At 36.4% G+C, this 22,928-nt stretch overlaps 1 protein-coding gene across 1 annotated transcript; it reads left to right on the forward strand.

Annotated features, from left to right (window-relative positions):
• Positions 1-1,382: 1,382 nt before the first annotated feature.
• On the forward strand, positions 1,383-7,574 carry LOC125191201 (villin-4-like). Its single transcript, XM_048088710.1, has 22 exons — positions 1,383-1,611; positions 2,156-2,256; positions 2,471-2,570; positions 2,659-2,964; positions 3,042-3,219; positions 3,305-3,434; positions 3,518-3,680; positions 3,757-3,901; positions 4,020-4,123; positions 4,233-4,388; positions 4,467-4,535; positions 4,619-4,687; positions 4,772-4,909; positions 4,978-5,106; positions 5,252-5,402; positions 5,508-5,518; positions 5,600-5,740; positions 5,820-5,945; positions 6,017-6,082; positions 6,444-6,771; positions 6,938-7,095; positions 7,163-7,574. Exons 2-22 carry the CDS (start codon positions 2,201-2,203, stop codon positions 7,274-7,276), a joined length of 2,838 nt encoding a protein of 945 aa, XP_047944667.1. The 5' UTR covers positions 1,383-1,611; positions 2,156-2,200; the 3' UTR covers positions 7,277-7,574.
• The last annotated feature ends 15,354 nt before the right edge of the window (positions 7,575-22,928 follow it).

Below are 22,928 nucleotides of genomic sequence, written 5' to 3' on the forward strand. Positions count from 1 at the left end.
TGTATTACAAATATCAACAATATGACATTAGAATATCAATACAAGGACAAGAAAATATCAACACATTTTTATTGAGATTGGACATGCATAATATTGAGATTTTGCCTACAATATATTGAGATTTTTTGTTGCATTTGTTGATAAAAACTGCTTATCAACATGTACGAAAATTGAAATATAATTTATCAAATTTCATCACCCAAATATCGTCGGAACATATGCAATTGCTATCTCGTTGGAATCCTTATTAAATTATCTTTAATTTGATATATTTTTTGCGAAAAAATAATTTAAATTGAGAGAGTTACGTAAATTTAAAGATTTGAGATGATTTTGAGGAGAGAGAAAGTAGTTAGTTATAATTACTACGTATAGGATTTGACATTAATACCCTTTTTATTTAATTAATAATTAGTTAAATTTAAAATATATTACACTTGACATTATATTAACCACAAGATCTTCTAATCTAATGGTTGAAAATTGGTCTCAATTTGAGATTGATAATTAGTTAGCAATTGATTACATCCCCTCACTCATATATTAATTTTAAATGAAATGTGAGTAGAATGAATTAGTGGATTATGAGACTTTATTACCATTTAGAGTAAAAATGAACCGGACTCCTATTCACGGACAGAGAGAATATTTCATTATTTAACAAAGGAACAACATATCCAACAATCCATTCCTTCCTTAACCAATCATGAGTCCCACAATTATGAGATAAAAATTTTCAAATAACTTTTCCTTTCTATCTCTTCCATTTTTTAAAATCAATTATGTATTAAAATTCGTGCCTATCCAAAAATTTTCAATATTAATGAAGAAGTAATTACTTTATCCATTTTCTGCTAATAGAATTTTTTTTTATTTTTAGAACGTTCCAATAAAATAGAATCATTTTCATTTTTTCTAAATAATTATATTTTCTTTCTCTTATTTTATTTTATTTTATTTTATTATCTATTCATATTTTAACTTATTCATTTCAGTTAACATTATACATATTTATCTATTTTTTTAATCTTTGTAGTAAAAAGAAACGCATGTATTAAAGCCGAACGGAGAATTTATTTCCTTAAAAATACCTTAGAAGTAGCAAAGCAACTCCTTTCCAAAAAATAACAATAAAATAAATAAAGAGGACTAGCAGGTAGCTTGATTCATCTTGGTGGCCATGCATGAATCAAGGAGGCTATACGCCCTCCTCACCCATCTCTTCCATTCCCTCAAATTCGGATTTCATTTCCTTCACCATCATACAATCGAATTATCAACAAAATTTTCCAAAATCCACACTCACTCAAGAATATGCAACCCCAAATTTATTTATCTTCACCACTCCAAAAGGTAGCTTTAATCGATCTTCGTTTCTGGAACAATGATGATTGAATTTTCAGGGGCTTCTATTTATAGATAGGCATGCCCCGTTGCCCTTTGTATCGTCATTCTCTCCCTCCAAAAAACATGCATGCTTACGGTTTCCTCCATCTGTTTCCCATCACCAAATACTTATGTCTTCCCTCTCTTCTTCACATTACCAGTTTTGGCATTTTTTTTGTTAATATTTGAGTTCCGGTGTGATTCGTTTCCCTTAACATATATAAGGTGAATAACATTCCTTTGTTTCGCGTTTCTTTTAACTTTTCTACTCAAATTTGCGTTTGTATATGAATGTAACTATTCATGCATGGATGATTTGATAATGCCTTTTCGTATATATTGTCGTTTACCATGGAGATTTATCACTTTATAACTTAAAAGAGTGGTTCGAAATTCGTAAAAATGTGATATGGTGCGATGAGAGGATGTCTAAATCTTCACCACGAGAAAAAAACAGTATTCGAAACTCCTTTTTTGTGCCTATGTTGAAGCGTGTCGATGCAAATCAATTCCAGTACAAAATAGGTGTTTTTGAGAAAGTTGTGTTCCATCCTAAGGGTAGTGCATTCACCAATGATGAAGTTTCTACAAGTTATGCCATTGCTAACCTTTTAGATTGATAAATCAAGTCTGGAAATTAGTCTTTTTTTTGTTCCAATAGTATTTTCAGGTTGAAGTTTCCCTGATAATGCAAATTTTTGTTTCCATCTTAGTTATATGAAATAGAGTGCATTAACGACTAATCAATCTTTTATCGCTATCTTCTCAGGAAGACGTCCACAATCAAAGATTTTAGTGGACCTGGGAGGACACTATGTCTATTTCAATAAAGGATTTGGATCCTGCTTTACAAGGGGCAGGACATAAAGCGTATCCTGATTCTATAAAATCGGACTTTCTTGTATATTACCACGAAATATTTATTGCAGTGTTTGATCATTTCTGTCAGCTAAAGTAGAGTCTGTTATATGGCTTATTAGAATTTTATACAGCAGAAGTAATATATATCTATATTCAATCATTCTGTGATTATGTTTTGTTTATATCAGTGTGTACTCGTCCTTGTTTCCTTGACTTCATATAGAGGGATTGAGATTTGGCGAATCGAAAATTTTCAACCTGTTGCAGTCTCACAATCTTCACATGGAAAATTTTTCACTGGTGATTCTTATGTGATTCTAAAGGTAACTTTTGATTTTTAGTTTCTAGTAGAAAGATACTTGGAAGAGGCTACTGAAATTGTATGTTCCTAACTCTGTCTCCTTTCCGTAGACAACTGCCTTGAAGAGTGGCGCCCTTCGTCATGACCTTCACTATTGGCTGGGTAAAGAAACTAGCCAGGATGAAGCTGGTGTGGCTGCCATCAAGACGGTCGAGCTAGATGCAGCACTTGGTGGGCGTGCTGTTCAGTATCGTGAAGTACAAGGCCAAGAATCGGAGAAGTTCCTTTCCTATTTTAAGCCATGTATAATCCCTCAACAAGGTGGATTCTCCTCAGGTTTTAAGCATGTTGAGGCTGAAGAGCATCCGAACCGCTTGTATGTGTGTAAAGGAAAACATGTCGTTAATGTGAACGAGGCAAGTAGAACTGTTGTTCATTGTACTCATGGTTCTGTTATTAGTTCTTTTATCTAACATCACCTTTTTGTCGACAGGTGCCTTTTGCTCGGTCGTCTCTAAATCACGATGACATCTTCGTTTTAGATACAGCGTCTAAAATATTTCAGTTCAATGGCTCCAACTCTTCGATTCAAGAGAGGGCTAAAGCACTGGAAGTTGTTCAGCATATAAAAGATACTTATCATGATGGGAAATGTGAAATAGCAGCTGTTGGTAACTATGCTACTACTTGCATCCTTTTCCTCTACCATTATTTGGCCAAGTTTGCCAACACATCTGCCTTGTTTATTTACTACAGAAGATGGAAAGTTAATGGCTGATGCTGCGGCCGGAGAATTTTGGAATATCTTCGGTGGCTTTGCTCCACTTCCGAGGAAAGTATACAGCGCACCCAAGAGCCCTCGTATTGTTCATCCTAAGCTTTTCTGGTATGTACTTTTCCAAGAATGCACAACACCATTGATCTGTGATGATTTTAACATGTAAGCTGATAACGTCTCTAATGTTGAAGCATTGAGAAAGGAGAGGCGATACCCGTTCAGACTGATTCATTAGCAAAGGAGTTGTTGGACTCAAATAAATGTTATCTTCTCGATTGCGTGATGGAAGTATTTGTTTGGGTGGGCAAAAGTACTTCTCTTGAGGACCGGAAAACTCTGAGCAGCACGGTTCATGTAAATATCACTGCTTCAGCTACCTAAGACTTCATCTTCTTGATATAGGAACTCAATGTTGTGTTTCATTTTGTAGGAATTACTGCAAAAGCTAAACAGGCCTGAGGCTCAAACAGTTCGCATAATGGAGGGCTTTGAGACAGTGATGTTCAAAGGAAAGTTTGATTCGTGGTCTGATTCAACCGCCCCCACAAATCAGGACGCGAAAGGAAAGGTAGCAGGTCAGTAATATATGCATCAGATTATAACATTCTTCATTTTATGTATATTAGAATTTTGTAATCGAGATTCGTTTCTGTAGTTTACTAAGTTTTTTTTATCGATTTCAATGGTTTTTAGAACTTCTAAAACGCCAAGGAGTGAATGTGAGGGGTCTTGTGAAAGCAGAAGATCCCCAAGAAGACGAACCTCAAACATATATAGACTGCACAGGCGATCTACAGGTGATCGTAAACAGCTCCTATACTTTTTCACTTGATGTTACGAGAAAAAGGTCAAACAGATTTCTTAAATAAAGTTTCTAATATCGCTATATGAATTTTCACTTCTCAGGTTTGGAGCGTTAATGGTAACCAGAAGACGATTCTTGAAGGACCTTCTCAGTCGCAGTTTTACAGTGGTGATTGCTATATCTTCCAATATTCTTATCCTGGGGAAGATAGAGAGGAATATCTTATAGGGACATGGTTTGGAAATAAAAGTGTTGAGGTGATCTTCAGTTGCTTAATTTTATTAAGTAAATCATACTATTAAAGAGATACTGACCATGATATTCATTCTCTATAGGAAGACAGGGTAGCAGCAAGTGCACAGGCTACCAAGATGGTTGAGAATATGAAGTTCTTCCCGGCTCAGGCATATTACGTCGACAACATCATTCTGTTATCTGTGAACTCTAATTTTCCTATCTCCGTATTTACAATGTTGTATTTATCTAGGCTCGCATTTGTGAAGGATTCGAGCCAGTCCAGTTCTTTGCCATTTTCCAGAGCTTCATAATCTTCAAGGTTCGGGTTAAAATAAGTACTACAAATAAGCACTTTCTAAATTTCTTTCAATGGCTGTTGATAAAAATATCTACACATCACCAGGGTGGTCTTAGCGCAGGATACAAGAACAGCCTTGCGCAGAAAGGACTAGAAGACGATACATACTCAGAGGAAGGACTTGCGTTGTTTCGTATTCAAGGGACAGGACCTGATAATATGCAAGCAATACAAGTAGACCCTGTAAGTCGAGTTGAAACATTTTTTCCAGTAAAACTAAGCCCTTCACTTCCGGTATTCGGTTGATTCAGGTGTGCTCGTCGTTGAATTCCTCCTACTGTTACATACTAAACAGTGGTTCCTCGACTTTGACCTGGCTGGGAAGTAACACGACCACAGATGAGCAGGAGCTTGCGGAGAGGTGGCTCGATATTTTGAAGGTCTGATACTTGTTGATCAAATATCATTTCCCACAATTTGAAATGCAGATGTGATGATACTTTTCTTCATAGCCATCTTTAATAGGATTGTAAAATGTGGCATGACTCCTCGTTACTCATCCTGCGATTGTTACCATTTTTTCAGCCGGACGTGCAGCCTAGATTTCAACGAGAAGGTGCAGAATCTGAGCAGTTTTGGGGTCTGATTGGTGGAAAAAAATCGGAGTATCCAAAGCAGAAAATAACAAGAGTGGCTGAAGGAGACCCTCATCTGTTCTCATGCACTACATCCAATGGCATGGCATAATATTTGTTTCTGATTTGATTATATACATTTTCTCATAAACATGATGAATCCAACTAACTGGTTTCTTTTGTCATTTGTGATCACATCTTTACAGGAGATCTGAAGGTATTTTCATGGATAATACATCTGAAATCCACTTTGTTTATTGTAAAAGAGAAAAAAATGAGTTGTGATTCCCTTTTTCAGGTGGATGAGGTGTACAATTTCGACCAGGACGATCTTATGACTGAAGATATATTCTTCGTGGATTGCCACTCCGACATTTATGTCTGGATCGGGCAAATGGTCGAAACGAAAAATAAGACAAATGCTTTAAATCTAGGGGAGGTATGCTTAAAGCCTTGTGGTACTTTGTTGGGGAGTAAAACAGATTTTCTAATAACCTCTGGTTTGTTTCCGTGTGCAGAAATTTCTTGAGCGTGACATTCTTGGCGAAAAAATATCAAAGCAAGCCCCTATATATATCATTACAGAAGGGAACGAGCCTGCATTTTTCACACGTTTCTTCACTTGGGACTCGAGAAAATGTGCAGTGAGTTCAGCTCTCTCGTTGGGAAATCTTTCGATTTATTGATGAATAGTCATTACCTACTTTGTTCACAGATGCATGGTAACTCTTTCCAAAGAAGAATGGCTATAGTCAAACACGGTGGAACTCCACCGGTGGAAGTAAGTTTCTACTATTTCTTTGAATGATATCATTTGAGCAAGTCTTTCATTCCTCAACTCTGTTCTTGTTGATAGGTTGACAACTATCTTAACTTGATTACTGACAACTATGTCAACAACCTACGTTATACGTTATAGATGTCAACACGAAGAAACTTGTATGTGTAGTTAACATACGTATGTCTTCTGTTCACATCTATATTTACATGCCAATAGAACACATACGTATGTCAACTACATTAGTTGAAATATAAATGTCTTCGTGTTGATATCCGCAATGTAAGTTGTTGTCAGTTTTCAAATTAAGATAGTTATGAGTTGATCATATCCCCCTCAACTCTTATTTATATATGTATGGTAGAAACCAAGAAGGAGAATACCTGTCGGGATGGGTGGGAGATCCGGTGCACCAGAAAAAGCGCAGCAACGGTCCAGGAGCCTGTCTGTGGCCCCAGAGAGAAACCGCGTACGAGGAAGATCTCCAGCATTCAACGCTCTAGCATCAACATTCGAGAGTTCTAATGCAAGAAACCTCTCAACTCCTCCTCCTATGGTAAACAAGCTCTACCCAAAATCGGTCGAGATTCCAGATGCAACCATCCAGAGATCAGCAGCCATAGCAGCACTCACTAAAGGTTTTGAGAAACCTGGACCCGCTCGCCAGCTCATCTTCCCTCGCTCCATTAGAGGTATGTTTTCTTCTCAAATCAACAACCCTGCGAGGTTCCAACAAATGTGGTACAAACCAAGCATGAAAACTCAGCCCAAAAGACTAGCTTATTATACCCCATACCAGTTGTTTTCACAACCGATGTGGGACATTGAGTCCATAACAAGATGCTTGTTATGGAGCAGGCCGCGACGTCCCCAAGCCTAGAGGTGAAACACATAGCATAGATGAGGAAACGAAGGAAGATGAAGGTGAAGACGAAGGACTCCCAACGCATCCTTATGATCGCCTCAGAACAAATTCCACTGATCCGGCTCCAGACATTGATGCCACTAGGCGAGAGGTACGAACGTGTTTATGGATTATGTTTTTGCAATGAAAGATGATTTGATGGTTTGTGTTTGGTGCAGGCATATTTGTCAACAGAAGATTTCAAGTCGAAATTCGGGATGAGCAAGAGTGCTTTCAACAAGTTGCCGAAATGGAAACAGAATAAGATAAAGACAGCTCTAGAATTGTTCTGAAACCTCCTAGCTGCTACAGCATTGCCTGCAGATAAGATAACAGAGTGTGCATGGAAGTCTCTAGAAGAATTCCATACCTTCAACTTCATCAGATGCTTAGGAATCTTTTTTCTTTGTTTTAATTCTGTGATAGATTTCTTGATATATAACAGTTTTGTTTTAGGGTGCAAAAAGGCTGGAAGTGTGTACAGCAATGTAAAACCACTCCATTCATTAGTTGGCTAGTTAATAAAATTTCCAATGACAAATTTAAATTCAATAAAAAGTTAATACAAGGTCTATAATAAAGTTTCTACAAGTATCATTACCAAAAGACGGTTTTTAGGGAGCACGGTGTTTAGTATGCATTGTAAAGTGCTTGAAATATGGCCGATGAATGTCATGGATTATTTAAATTATTGAGCAGTGCTTTATCAATGTTTTCTTCTTTTTGTTCCGAGCACTTGGTGCTCAATAATAATTTCATCCTACTTCCGTCCACAAGTTTCACCATTTTGGGCCGTCCACCAAAATTAGTCAAATTCTATGATGGAAAGTTATAAACCAATACTAACCATACACATCATTCTAAATATGGACCATACAATCCACTAACACTATTTTCACTATGTTTTCCCTCTCTCTCTTTCTCTCTCTCATTTTATCAATTTTAAATTAAAACCCATGTCATTTACAACTTTATCTACTCCCTCCATCCCCAAAGAATATGAACAGTGGGTTCGGCACGGGTTTTATAATAATAAAGAGAAAGTAAGAGAGAAAGAGAGAATTAGTAGTGGAAATAATATTAGTGGAGAACGGAGTCCACATTATTATGGTGGTATAAGTTGTTAATAGTAATGGTATATAAGTTGTAAATAAAATGACGTGTAGGGGTATCAAGTTGTTTGACTTATTCAAAATTAGAAAGTTTATACTTTTTCAGGGATGGACGAAAAAGGAAATAGTTCATAAAAATTCAAAATTTAAATATTTCAATACTAAAAATGTAGGGATCAGATCACCGCGAATTCACTAATGACCGGGACCTCTTTTATTTATTGGGATCTGAGATGGCTAATCTCAGAGATACTATCAAGATTACACACTAAGTACAAATCAGAATGAATCAGAAACTCTAGCCCTAAAGTCAGTCTTCCACCAGACTTGACATCGAGTTCCATCCGATTATTCACCTGCACACTTAGTAGAGGAATTAGTCTCACAAGAAAATGATCCCGAGGGATCTAAACACAGAAAGGAAGACTAAGTCAGAGAATCGGGCCACAGATGGGTCAGGGCTCAGGTCACAGCAGTAACTGCACTAGGCCTCAAACCTTCCCAATCCTCACTACAAGTCACAAAGGAGAGCACCGTTGAACGAACTACACAACTAGAGATCAGTGAAACCCTAGATCTCACCGGTCATCGCACATCACGGCCGTCTCATCACACAGACTACTAATCCTTTCTTAGAACACATCCTTGAACACAAGAACCCTCACGAACACCCCAAGCGCAACAGGGAAGGTCACAAACAAAAGACCTAACCCTAGGGTTTGAGAAGGAAACCGAACAAGTTGCCTAACGCTGAAACTAAACTGATAGATCTATTAGAAACTGAGAATCATCAGTGGAAACACAAGCTTGAAGGAAAACTCCGGCTAGATTCACCGGTAAACTAGAGAGAAGGTAGAGAAAAGGCGGAAGAGTTCTGAGAGAAAGAGAGCGTTCGATTAGAATGAAGAAAGTGAAGAGACACACTCTCACTTAACTAACACAGCTCACAATCGACGGCTCAGGAGAAGGATCTGAGTGGAAGTGCCATGTGGCGCGCATCCAGTGAGTCTAGAAGTAACTGGGCCAGCACTAGTTTGGGCAACAATATATTCTCATGGGCTCAAACAAATAAGCAGCCCAACCGAGATAATATTATAAGCCCAAGCAAGGAGTCCAATATTCAACATTCTCCACCTTTGGACTACTTCAGGAAAAACATGGGAGAGCATTGGTCCACTGCTGCTTCATCATAGCCTACAAGGCATTTCTATCACCAAAGAACACAAAGTTCATTAGATAGAGAATACCAGGTTGCCTAACAAAACACCAAATGGTAAACCAATTAGTTTTGTAGGACTTAAGGTGCCTTGTGACTTCAAGGAGTCAGCAAGATCTTTCCCCATGACATGCACATGCTCAGCCAAAATCAAAATGCAGCTTTTTAATGCAAGAGAGCAATTTATCCATAGAAAGACATTTAGTACCCATATCAGCAGGGTTATTATCAGTATGCACTTTTTGCAACAAAACTTCACCTTTTTCCACAACATCTCTAATGAAATGGAACCTAACATCTATATGCTTAGTTCTATCATGGAAAACAGGATTCTTGCATAGTTGTATGGCAGACTGACTATCAGAATATAACACAGGAGCAGATTTAATAAACTTGAGTTCAGAGAGAACTCCCTTTAACCAGATTGCCTCCTTCATAGCTTCAGTAATAGCTATATATTCTGACTCTGTTGTAGACAGAGCTACAATATGCTGAAGATGTGATTTCCAACTGACACAAGACCTGCAAACCTGAAACACATAGGAAGTAGTAGACTTCCTCTTATCCTTGTCATATGCATAGGCAGAATCAACAAAACCATACAGCTCAACACCATGATCATACTTAGAAAAACACAGACTATACTTAGAAGTATTTTTCAAGTATCTAAGCAACCATTTAAGAGCCTCCCAATGTACTGGCCCTGGGTTAGACATGTATCTACTCAAACAAGAAACAGCATAGGCAATGTCAGGCCTAGTACTAACCATGGGATACATCACAGAACCAGTAGCAGTAGAATAAGGGACCTTTTGCATAGCTTTAATTTCTGACTCAGTCTTAGGATAAAGGTCCTTACTCAGCATGAAATGGGCAGCTAAAGGAATAGAAGCAATTTTAGCACCATGCATATTAAACTTTTCAAGAATTTTTTGCACATAGAGTTCCTGGTGAAGAACCAGAGTAGAGGATTTCCTATCCCTAAGGATATTGATCCCCAAAATCTTTTTTGCATCACCAAGATCTTTCATGTCAAAATTTTCACATAAAGCAGATTGCACATGTTTAATAGACTTAATGCAAAGACCCATAATCAGCATATCTTCCACATAAAGCATCAAGAATACAGGCACTTTATTCAAGATTTTTCACATACAAACAAGCATCAAAGGTACTCTTAACAAAGCCTAACTTCTGCATGCATGTATTAAACATGATATTCCACTGCCTGGGGATTAAGGCTGGTAATTTTTGGCACGACACGATAACACGACACGAACCCGCATGAAATTAATGAGTATGTGTCAAAGCTTATTGGGTTCGTGTCGACACGATAACGACACGAAAACTTCGTGTCGTGTGCGTGTTACACGTTAAGAAATAATATTTATATATTATATTGTTATTATTATTTTTATTTATTTTAAAATTTTATAATTAAAATTTAAAATTTAATATTAGAAATAACATTAATATATTATAATATTTTTATTATCGTGTCGTGTTGATCCGAAGTGGTTTGTGTCGTTAATGGGTTTGTGTCGTGTTCGTGTCTAAGGGTTCGGGTCGTGTTCGTGATCGTGTTTGTAGTTTTCTTAATGGGTTGTGTTCGTGTTTGTTGTTATCGTATCATGACACGATAATGACATAACACGCACGATTTGCCACCCCTATGGGGGATTGTTTTAGACCATACAAAGCCTTTTTCAGCAAGCAAACATGATTAGGAAAAAGTTCAGTATAATCTATCCCCTCTTACTGAGTAAAACCTTTGGCAACCAATCTAGCCTTGTACCTAAGCCCCTCAATCTCATCTTTCAGTTTAAACAGCCACCTGCAATCAACCAAAGAGGCACTAGTAGGCAAAGGCAGAAGGATCCTGGTTTTATTTACAAACAGAGAATGGATCTCCTCTTTCATAGCTTTGAACCACATATCCTAGAACTTGGACTTTTGAGCCTACTTATAAGACTGATGCTCATTCCCATCAGATTCATACACATTAAAAGCTAGATCAATAAAATTCACAAATTGACCATATCTGTCAGGGGGTTTACCCACCCTTCTACCTCTATCCCTAGTTAATTGATAGTTGTGTAAATCTATATTATTATTGGATTGTGGCTTACTGTCAGAAACATTATTAGGATCAGGGTCTTGGTTTATAGGGGATAGGATCTGGGTTTATAGGGGATGAATTCCACACCTGCTCCACCTCAGTGGAAGCATCACTGCTCTGGGACTCCACCTCACTTGAGGGCCCCTCCTCAGATTGCTCCACCTCACTAAGAGGTTACCATCTGAGGATAGAGAAGCAGGGGACCTAGCAGAAACCACACGAGGAAAGTCTTCTTCATTGAAGATGACATCCCTACTAACCACAACCTTGAAACCAGGTTCATCCCTAACCCATACCCTATAACCCTTAACACCATCAGGATACCCAACAAACACACCCTTCGTAGACCTTGGGTCTAATTTATCAGTTTTTGAATAGATAAAAGCACTGCACCCAAACACCCTAAGGTGTGGCAGATTGGGTTTTCTTTTGTAAACACATGCTCAGGGCACTTACCCTTAAGAGGAACATAGGGAGATCTATTTATTAAATGAAAAGCACTATAAAGGGCTTCACCCCAAAACTTTTTAGATAAATCACTTTTGGACAGAAGACACCTAACCTTTTCAAGCAAAGTCCTATTCATCCTCTCAGCAACTTAATTTTGCTGAGGGGTATACGGAGTAGTTTTATGTCTCCTAATCCCAGATTTTTGACACAAAAAATCCATTTTGAGCATTGAAAAACTCAAGGCAATCTGTCCTAATGGTCTTGATTCTTTTCCCAGTTTGATTTTCAACTAAAACCCTCCAGTTTGAAATAGTTTGAAAGACATCAGACTTATGTTTTAAAAGAAAGCACCAAACTTTTCTTGAAAAATCATCCACAATGGACAAGAAATACACAGCTCTAGAGGCATAGTCCTAAACATCCACATGAAGGTACTCTAAGACAGAGTGACTGATATTGGTAGAGAAAGAAACTTTGTGTTGCTTTCCCATAACACAAGTTTCACAAATGGGAAGCTCATTTTTGAAATCTAACTCACTCATAATCTCAGAGGTTTTCAAAAGTTTTAACCCCTTTTGACTCATATGCCCAAGTCTATTATGCCTCAACAGAGTTTTATTCATTTTAACCAGATTTACACTGTGATCATAACTAGTTAAAGGCTTAGTAGTACACACATATAAATTACACTTTTTCACAGCATTAAACAGGCACAAACACCATTACAGTTCATCATACCTTGCCACCCCCACTTACCCTAAAAATAAAATCCTCAGATTCAAGACAAGAGCAAGAGAGCAAATTGTAATTTAGATCAAGGCACATATCTCATATTATTCAAAGTCAGCAAATACCCATTTTCAAACTTTAAAATCACAGAACCAATGTGATAAGCCGTATTCTAAGCCTTGATTACTGGTCAGTATGTCGTGATTTGCATGTATTATCCGCAAAATAGTTGCTTAAGTGCGCAGGATAAAGGGGTCCAGGTCAGTAAGAGACGGTTCGGACAAATCGGGTGAAAAGAGCGCTAGAAGGGTGCAATACTGACCAGGATACATGCCAGATAAAAGGCTCGAGATGGAGAAGAAGGATTGCTGGGATGATCATCCATAAACAAGGGCAAGAGAGTCATTTCGCGAAGGAAGTCTACCCTAAAAACAAGGGCAAGCCTCCCTATAAAAGAAGCCACTTGGAGAGAGAGAAGGAGTTCTTAGTTCGGATTCGGCCACTACACTTAGTTAGAATTCTCTCTCGAAGATTAGTTCCTTCAGCATTATCCACATTCTTTTCGTTCCTCGCCACAACTATATGGTCACCTGAAATTCCAGACGTCCACCAGAGAATCATCATCCACCGTTCCAGCCAGTTTGTCTCGTAGCAGTAGCAGTTTCATCGCCCGGAGTGGCATAAACAATCTTTAATCGCTTTCCTAGTTTTATTTTTACTTGCTTTCTTCGTTGGATTTGTTGCAAACTTAATTCTTGTTGCCTTTTGAAGTATTTCGTTAAGATCCAAACGTTTTAATTATGAAGTTTGTTTTTCGCATCTCTCTTTGGTTTGAATCCGCTTCATTCTACCTAGGAAAGTTAGATCTAGTTATCGCGTTTATTTTTTAAGTGTTTACGCATGTCTTCGTCTGAGTAGGCTAAATCTGGAGTTGTTAATTGAAATTCCAAAGTTCATGTTTCAGTTTAAGTTTTCGTGCATGAGTTTCTTATTTTGCGTTGTCATTACCACCTTGCATGTTATCCAGTAGGAGTAATCTGCAGTTATTAGCCGTTAATCTTCAAGTTAAGCTTTTTAAATTGATGGATCTAGTGTTTGAAGTGGAGAATCTGAGTTTATCCATGGAGTTTGTGTTCATATAATTTCTGTTAATACTTGTTGAAGTAGAAAACATCACAATCCACTTTTGCTTTGGACCACTTCTACTTTTTAGTTACCTTTTACTTTTGTACTTTACTTTAAGTTTGTACCCTCCACTTTTGCTTTGGACCTGTCAGAGTTGCCACCCAGCCACCACATATACCCTGTTGTTCTATATTTCCTCATTTAGTAACTGTCCACTTTTCACATGTCTCTGAGATACCTTGTCCCTTATTTTCACGTACACAACCACATGTCAGTCATTTTCACGCCCACTAGTTAGTAGAGTACCATCTTTAATTTCTGTCTAGGTAGAATCTCAACCCAAAAGCGTGGTAGCTAACCAAAACCTTCTAAATGATCACCGCAATTATCTGAACGTGTCCATCTCTGTGGGATTCGACCCTTACCTCCACTATACTAGCCAGTAGAAGTGGGTTGAGGAATTTATTTGATACTAGGTTCCGGTCGTCGTGCCAACGACTCAGCTATGTCGGGATTTTCTTCCTGGTCAGTTGGACGCACTCTTAATTTAACACAACACCGAGACCTGAGCGCTATCACAATGCCAAGAATTTAGCACTTCTTGTCATTTTCCACAGACACAAAAGCATTTTCCACAGGTTTGAAAGATGAGAAAGAATCTTTGAAAGGACATATGTGAAAGGTGCATCCTGAATAAATTAGCCAATCATTCTTGGTAAAGAAACACTCGGAGGCAGAATTAAGAGAAAACACATCATGATTCATGAAGCACACACCATCTGAACCATCATCTTTGGCCAAATTAACAACAGGTTCCAACTGAGTGTTATTATTGTGATTCTTACCTTCCTTGGCTCAGGTGCATTCTGCCTTGTAATGACCCACTTCACCACAATTTAAACATTTTCTTTTAAACTTATGGTCTTTTCTTATACACCTGGACCTGCTTTTGATATTTCTCCTATCATTTCCAGAATAATTACTGTCATCCCCTCTAGATTTGGACCTCTCTTTCACATTCAAAGCCTTAGTTTGAGAAGATTTAGGGTTATACTCCCTCCGTCCACGAATAAGAGTCTTGTTTTTCCATTTTTGTCCGTCCACGAATAAGAGTCCCGGTTTATAATTACCATAAATGGTAAAGAGACCCCACATTCCACCAAACTCATTCCACTCACATATCATTTAAAACTAATATATACAAGTGAGACTCCTATTCCACTAACTTTCTTCCACCCACTTTTCTTAACATTTCTTAAAACCCGCGCCATTTAGAAATGTGACTCTTAATCGTGGACGGAGGGAGTAGTTTTCTTTAATTTCCAGTTCCTTTGATTTTAAAGAACTTATTATGGGGCACTGTCCCTGCCATACTTATAGCTGCATTGACATCACTATAATTATCAGGAATAGCGTTCATGAGGGCTATGCTGGTATACTCATCAATTGTTTTATCTCCAGACCTTTTAATGTCCTGGACCAGTTTTTGAAATCTGTCAATATTGTCATCTATGTCCTTTGAAAGATCAAATTTGAATTTAAAAAGCTTTTCAAGGAGGTACATCCTTGAGGACATAGAAGTTTCAGTGAAAAGGGTATCCAGCTTAGTCCACATCTCAGACGCAGATTCCACGGAACCAACCTTTTAGATCACAAAATCAGAGAGGTGGAGAATTATTGTGGATCTGGCCAATTCATTCATCTCAGCCACTTTCTCAGCAGACTCGGTATTAGAGAGAGAGTCCCTTCAACAGATTTTAAAACTTTCTGTTGGATTAAAATACACTTTACCTTTTGTTTCCAAATCGCAAAATCATTTTTTCATTGAAGGGGACAATACCAACAGGTTGAGCCATTTTTAAAAAAAGTTTTACACACACCAAAGAGACCAACAAACAGAAGGCACAAAAAGCAACTATGCTTTCAGAGATAGTGGACTTAAACAAGAAACAGTCAAAGAGTCCACTAGAAACAGATATGCATAAATTTTTCATGCAAGAAGATCACAGATGCAGATAACAGCAAGCGCACATACACAGGAGAACACCTCAAAGTGATCCCAGACACACTTTTATCAAGTCCAGGGGAGTTCCTCCCTATCTGTTACGTGTACCCCGGCAAGAGGATTTCCCAGTTCACAATCACCCAATGTATGGCGGTAGGGGGTCACTCAAGGCGGTTAAGGCACAGGGTGGATAGGTAATTCACTCAAGACACAGAGTCAAAGCTCTGAGATACACACTTTGAGAAAGAGAGGGAGAGCAGAACACACAACGGAAGCAGAAAGCAGTAAAAACACCAAAGATCATGCAAGAAAACAAGAGCACATAGCCTAGACCGCGGCTAGCGGTTTCTACCAGCAACAAAAAAACAAACCTAAGAATCTAAGAACGAAGTAAAGAGAGGTTTTGCCAATTTACCAGAGCGGAAAGCCTATCGTTAAGGAGAACCCGACTATACCTCAGAGCCTATACTGGAGGCATGAGCTTTACTCTGAAGAGCCCACCTCCTTTTAATTTCTGACACGGCGTGCCACAGTGATCCCCCGTGGCTCTGATACCACTGTAGGGATCACATCACCACAGATTCACTAATTACCAAGACATCGAGCTCCATCTGATTATTCACCTGCACACTTAGTAGAGGAATTAGTCTCACAAGAAAATGATCCAGAGGGATCTAAACACAGAAAGGAAGACTAAGTCAGAGAATCAGGTCACGGATGGCTCAGGTCACAGCAGTGAGTGCACTAGGCCTCAGACCTTCCCAATCCCCACTAAAAGTCACAAAGGAGAGCACCGCTGAACGAAATACACAACTAGAGATCAGTGAAACCCTAGATCTCACCGGTCATCGCACACCAGGGCCTCTCAACACACAGACTACTAATCCTTTCTTTGAACACAACCTTGAACACAAGAACCCTCACGAATACCCCAAGCACAGCAAGGAAGGTCATAAACAAAAGACCTAACCCTAGGGTTTGAGATGGAAACCGAATAAGTTGCCTAATGCTCAAACTAAACCGATAGATCTCTAAGAAACTGAGAATCATCGGTGGGAACACAAGCTTGAAGGAAAACTCCAGCTAGATACGCCGGTAAACTAAAGAGAAGGTAGGGAAAAGGCGGAGGTGTTATGAGAGAGAGAGAGCGTTTGATTAGAATGAAGAAAGTGAAGAGACACACTCTCACTTAACTAAAACAACTCACAATCGACGGCTTAGGAGAAAGATCCAAGTGGAGGTTCCACGTGGCGCGAATCCGGTGAGTCTAGAAGTAACTGGGCCAACACTAGTTTGGGCCACAATATATTCTCATGGACTCAAACAATTAAGCAGCCCAACCGAGATAATATTAGAAGCCCAAGCAAGGAGTCCAATATTCAACAAAAACAATTAATAATAACACCAAAAAAATTCAATAAATCAATACCTAACAATTATGAACAAACGACAAAATACAACCAATAATATGTGTTTAATTATTCCTCAAAGTTAAAAGGGTTTGATTGCAACTGTTTTACGTAATTAAATGTGTTACTATTATATTCACACTACATCCTAACTCTAATTAATTCAATGTTATCGCCTAGACGGCTTTACGCTTATCAAATTCCATTTAATTTGTAAACTTTTCAAAATAAAATACATAATAATATGGAGAAATAAACAAAAATTGAAGTCATTAAAACCTCTCACGCAGATGTCGACATATATAATGGTTTATAAATAAGTCAATTATGTTAGTATATTAACAATAATTATAATATTAGTGCTCTCTCCATCTCTCATTAAGTACCGATCGGTTTAGGTTAACACTGATAATCGGTAGAAAAAATAGTCAAAATCGGTACATGATCAAAAGCCGATTCTCTTATTCTTAGCTCCTCAACTAACCGGTTGATTTTGGTTCGAATCCCAGTAAACCAAGAACTAGAGAACCGATTAAGTAGCCCTAATGGTAATTGGTTAGAAAGAAAATGAATTGCTGAAATCAACATACCAAATATTTAGGAGTGAACTAATAAACAATCCCTTGATGTATCACTTATGAACTTGGATAGTCCAAGGAGAATTTTTATAGACGTTATGGTACTTTTATTATTTTTAGCCCAAAATGCCCCCAGGCAAGGAGGGAATTTATGAACTTTCACCCAAGTATTAAATCCTCCCGCCGTCCACAAAAAAAGACAAGTTTTGTCATTTTGATCCGTCAACAAAAAATAGACTAAGTTCAAAAAGAAAAGTTTTCAACCAATACTTAGCCTACACATCATTCTAAATGTGGACCACACAATCCACTAACACTCATTTCACTACCTTTTTCCTCCCCCTCTCTTACTTTTCCTATCTCTATGACTCTCTCTTACTTTACCATTTATTCTTTAAAACCCGTGTCATTCACAATCTTACCTATTTTTCATGGACTTTCCATCAAAGTATTAAATAATATATTTTCCTCATGTATAAATAATGAAAAGATATTTTAAATTTACGTTATAAATCTATCCAAAATAAGTAAATAAAATTAAATGAGTTTGATCGCAACTCTTTTACGTAATTAAATGTGTTACTATTATATCCACACTACATTTGAACTCTAATTAATTCAATGTTAGCGCCAAGACGGCTTTACGCTTATCAAATTCCATTTAATCTACAAACTTTGCAAAACAAAAATACATAATAGTATGGAGAAATAAACAAAATTGAAGTCATTAAAACCTCTCACGCAGGTGTCGAAATATATATTGGTTTATAAATAAGTCAATTATGCTAGTATATTAGCAATAATTATAATATTAGTGCTCTCTCCATCTCTCATTAAGTACCGGCCAGTTCAGGTTAAAACTGATAATCGGTAGAAAAAATAGTCAAAATCGGTACATGATCAAAAGCCGATTCTCTTATTCTTAGCTCCTCAACTAACCGGTTGATTTTGGTTCGAATCCCGGTAAACCAAGAACCAGAGAGCCGATTAAGTAGCCCTAATGGTAATTAGTTAGAAAGAAAATGAAGTGCTGAAATCAACACACCAAATTTTTTTGAGTGAACTAATAAACAATCCCTGATGTATCACTTATGAACTTGGATAGTCCAAGGAGAATTTTTATAGCCGTTTTGGTACTTTTAATATTTTTAGCCCAAAATGCCACTAGGTAAGGAGGGTATTTATGAACTTTTCAACCAATACTAACCCTGCACATCATTCTAAATATGGACCCCACAATTTACTAACACTGATTTCATTACTTTTTCCCTCCCTCTTTCTTACTTTTCCTATCTCTCCGACTCTCTCTTACTTTACCAATTATACATTAAAACCCGTATCATTCACAATCTTACCTATTTTTCATGGACTTTCCATCAAAGTATTAAATAATATATTTTCCTCATGTATGGATAAATGAAATGATATTTTAAATTTATTTTGTAAATCTATCCAAAATAAGTAAATAAAATAAATTTCATCTCCTTTTTATTCAAAAATCATTAAAAATAATTTTTTTATAGAATATTCCAACTTAGTCAATTTTTATTTGCGAAGTGAATTATCTTAGACATTATTATTACTTTTTCCCTTATTTTGAATCTCTCACTGTCCTATGTTAATCGCATTTTTCTAGTTCATCTTGTGCCAAACTACTTATGTTATTTCTATTTTAATTACTAATTAGGTTATTTAAATTATACTATTATTAATATCAATACAATAAATGGTAGATAGTCATGCTTATTTGGTCGGTTTAAGTGATAATCAGACCGGTTAACAGGTTGTAAATTTTTACAAATTCTAGAGTCGGTACCGGTACTGGAACCCCATCGACTATTTCTTAACTGGTAGGTTCTTGTATGAACTGAAGAATCTGTTTTTTATCCAATCTTAATTCCAATTTGTTCGGATAAAAATTTTAAAGTTAAATAATTTAATATATAGAAATTAACAATAACACAAAAAAATATTTAATAAATTAATACCTAACAATTATGGACACACGACAAAATACAACCAATAATATTTCTTTAATAATCGTAGTAGTTATTCCTCAAATTTACAGAGTTTGATGGCAACTGTTGTTTTACGTAATTAAATGTGTTACTATATTTTTTTTATGCACACTACATCCTAAGTTTTATTAATTCAATATTAGCGACAGGACGGTGTTACGGTTGTCAAATTAAGTTTCCACTTTTATTATTGGCATGGGTTTTAGGATATGTACCAAAAGGTGAGTTAAAAGTTTATGGATTTTTGGTCGCGTATTAGTTTTATAATGAAATGTTAGTGCAATGAATTAGTGGAATGTGAGGCACACTTACCATTTAAGGTAAAAAGTGAAAGTGGACTCTTAATGGTGGGATAAAGCAAAATAGAATAAATGGACATTTAATGGGAGACGTAGAGAGTAATAATTTATAAAATTAAAATTTCGAATTTGATTTGGTTCCCGATTAAGAACTGGTCAGTTCTGGTTAGAACCGGTAACTGGTTACAAAAACAAATCTATGAATCGGTACGTGATCGAAAACTGATTCTTCACTTTTTAACTTCTCAATCAATTGGTTGATTTTGGTTCGGATCCCAGTTAACTAAGAACTGGAGAATTGATTAAGTAGCCTTAATGGTAAGTGGTTAAAAGCCTGTGATATCAACACACCAAACTTTTAAGAGTGAACTTGTAACATCCCCTACTCGATCGTCTGCCGGCTGAATAGATGATGTCACAAAAGAGGCTCCATCTAGTATGGCAATTTATAATTGTGCTATTTCCGAACTATTTAATACCAAATATTTAAGCCATTAATATTTACAATCACAACAGAAAATTAAACAACTCTACTACTATTGGTGCTAACATGCCACAACTAACAACTGAAAAAAAGTGACCCTGATGCACTTTTTATTAGCACTAAAGAAACCTATAAGTATATAGAGTGTATATAGTATAACTAAAGGTCAGTACCAAATATCGATCGCGGGAAAAACTATCACAGATTAGCTACCTTCTACCAAGCTTCTTCTATTATTTGGAAAAACAAAGATTTTGGTTTTGGAAATAGAAAAATTGTAAAACAAATGAGATAAAACCACATAGATAAAACAAATGAGATAAGGGAATTCTAGGGATGTGCTTTCACGTTTATACCTAGTAAAGTTCATACTTTACTAGAACGAGTCACATATATATTGTCCATGTGGCACAAAGTAAATTACATATACTAAGGGCGTCAATCCTAGATTTGTAACTAAAGAATATATTTGAGTTTGAGATTGTGTAAAAACTATTGTAAAACTCAGTAAACTAAATCAATATTACTCCCTCCGTCCCACTTTAGCAGTCCCGTTGACTTTTCTGCACTTGTTTTGTAAAAATGATAATAAATAGTTAAAGTGAAGAAATGATAAATTAAGAGAGAGAATAATGTAGAGAAGAGTCTTATCTACATTTTTTTTTTTACTTTATTATTTCTCCACTCTAACTATTTATTATTTTTTTTACAAAATGAAGACAGAAAAGTCAATGAGACTGCTAAAGTGGGACGGAGGGAGTATTTAATAAATGGCGCCGACAAACAAAAAATGGGATAATCAATTTTTTTAATAAACAAAAACAATCGATATGGTAAATTAAAATCAAATAAAAAGGTTAATTGATGGGATTTCAAAAAAATATCATAAATGCTATTTATTACTCCTTCCGTCCCATTAAAGATGACCCACTTTCCTTTTTGATTTGTCCCAACCAAGATGATCCATTACTTAAAATGGAAACCCATTTATCTCTACGTTATCTTCTCTCTCTTACTTTACTCTCTTTATTTAACACACAAAATAAAGTTGCATAAAATCCCGTGCCGCCCAAGAAAGGGGTCATCTTCTTTGGGATGGAGAGAGTACTTGATTCATCAAATGGTATCGAAAGTGGAAAAATACGTAGTATTCCACTCAAAATACATTAGATAGCATGCAGAACATAATCGTTGGTGCCGAGGATATGGAACCCTACGCCACTGGAAGGAAGTGCAAGCAAGGCTTAACATATGGACAAGGAGAGAAAATGAGACAACTATTATTCTAATTTGTTTTTTGTCGAGTAGTGTATTAGGGTTTGTTTGCCTATTATGGTTCTACACTCTTATAAGGACCGGTTTTTTATAATATGGTTTGTTTACTATTACTGCAGTCACCGGAGGCTTGGCAGTCCAGATCGGACAAAAGGGCTGCAATGCGGATGTGGTGTGAATATGGATATTGATCGGGTTAATGGGAATATTCAGGTTGCAATTTTTTCAGGTCAAAAAATTTCAACCTTATTCTTATCGGATTTCAAGCCATCCCATCGGGCCAAAAGATATGCCTGAGTATAAAAAAAGTTATTAATTCCATAAAAATTGAATAATACCGCAGGCATAAGTAATATTATTTAATAAATTGTGCCGATAAACAAAAAACAGAATCATCAATGTTTTTAATAATAATAAAATAACCGATATGGTAAATTAAAATTAAATAAAAAGGTTAATTGATGTTATTTAAAAAATATCATACGCACTATTCATTACTAAAGTCATCAAACGGTATCGAAATATTACGGTTGCAATTTTATAGGCCAAAAATTTCAACTCTATTCCTAATAATTTGGATTTCGGGATACAATTTTATAGGCCAAAAATTTCAACTCTATTCCTAATAATTTGGATTTCGGGTTATCCAATTAGGCTAATCGGGCCAAATGATGTCTGAGTATGAAATGAGTTATTAATTCCATAAAAGTTGAATAATACCGCGGGCACAACTATTATTATTATTATTATTATTATTATTATTATTATTATTATTATTATTATTATTATTATTATTATTATTATTATTATTGTTGTTGTTGTTGTTGTTATTATTATTATTATTACTTCTTTTGTAGTTCGATCACCATTGATAAACATATAAAACTATCAAAAAGAGGTATAGTTGTGTCGGAGAAACATTTAGGATTTAGCAGAGAGAGGAATTAATTATTATTCTAAAAAAGGCAGGTAGTTCATCGCTTTGATGGTTCGTGATAAATATGGTCTCTAATTTGTATTTTCTCTGTTCCACAGTAGTAGGGGAATGTCTTTCCGGCACAAACATTAAGAAAAATGTGCGCAACGTATTAGATAAAACGATAATAAAGTAGGAGGAAAGAAAAAG

This window comes from Salvia hispanica, chromosome 5, assembly GCF_023119035.1.
Source record: "Salvia hispanica cultivar TCC Black 2014 chromosome 5, UniMelb_Shisp_WGS_1.0, whole genome shotgun sequence".
Lineage (NCBI taxonomy): Eukaryota > Viridiplantae > Streptophyta > Magnoliopsida > Lamiales > Lamiaceae > Salvia > Salvia hispanica.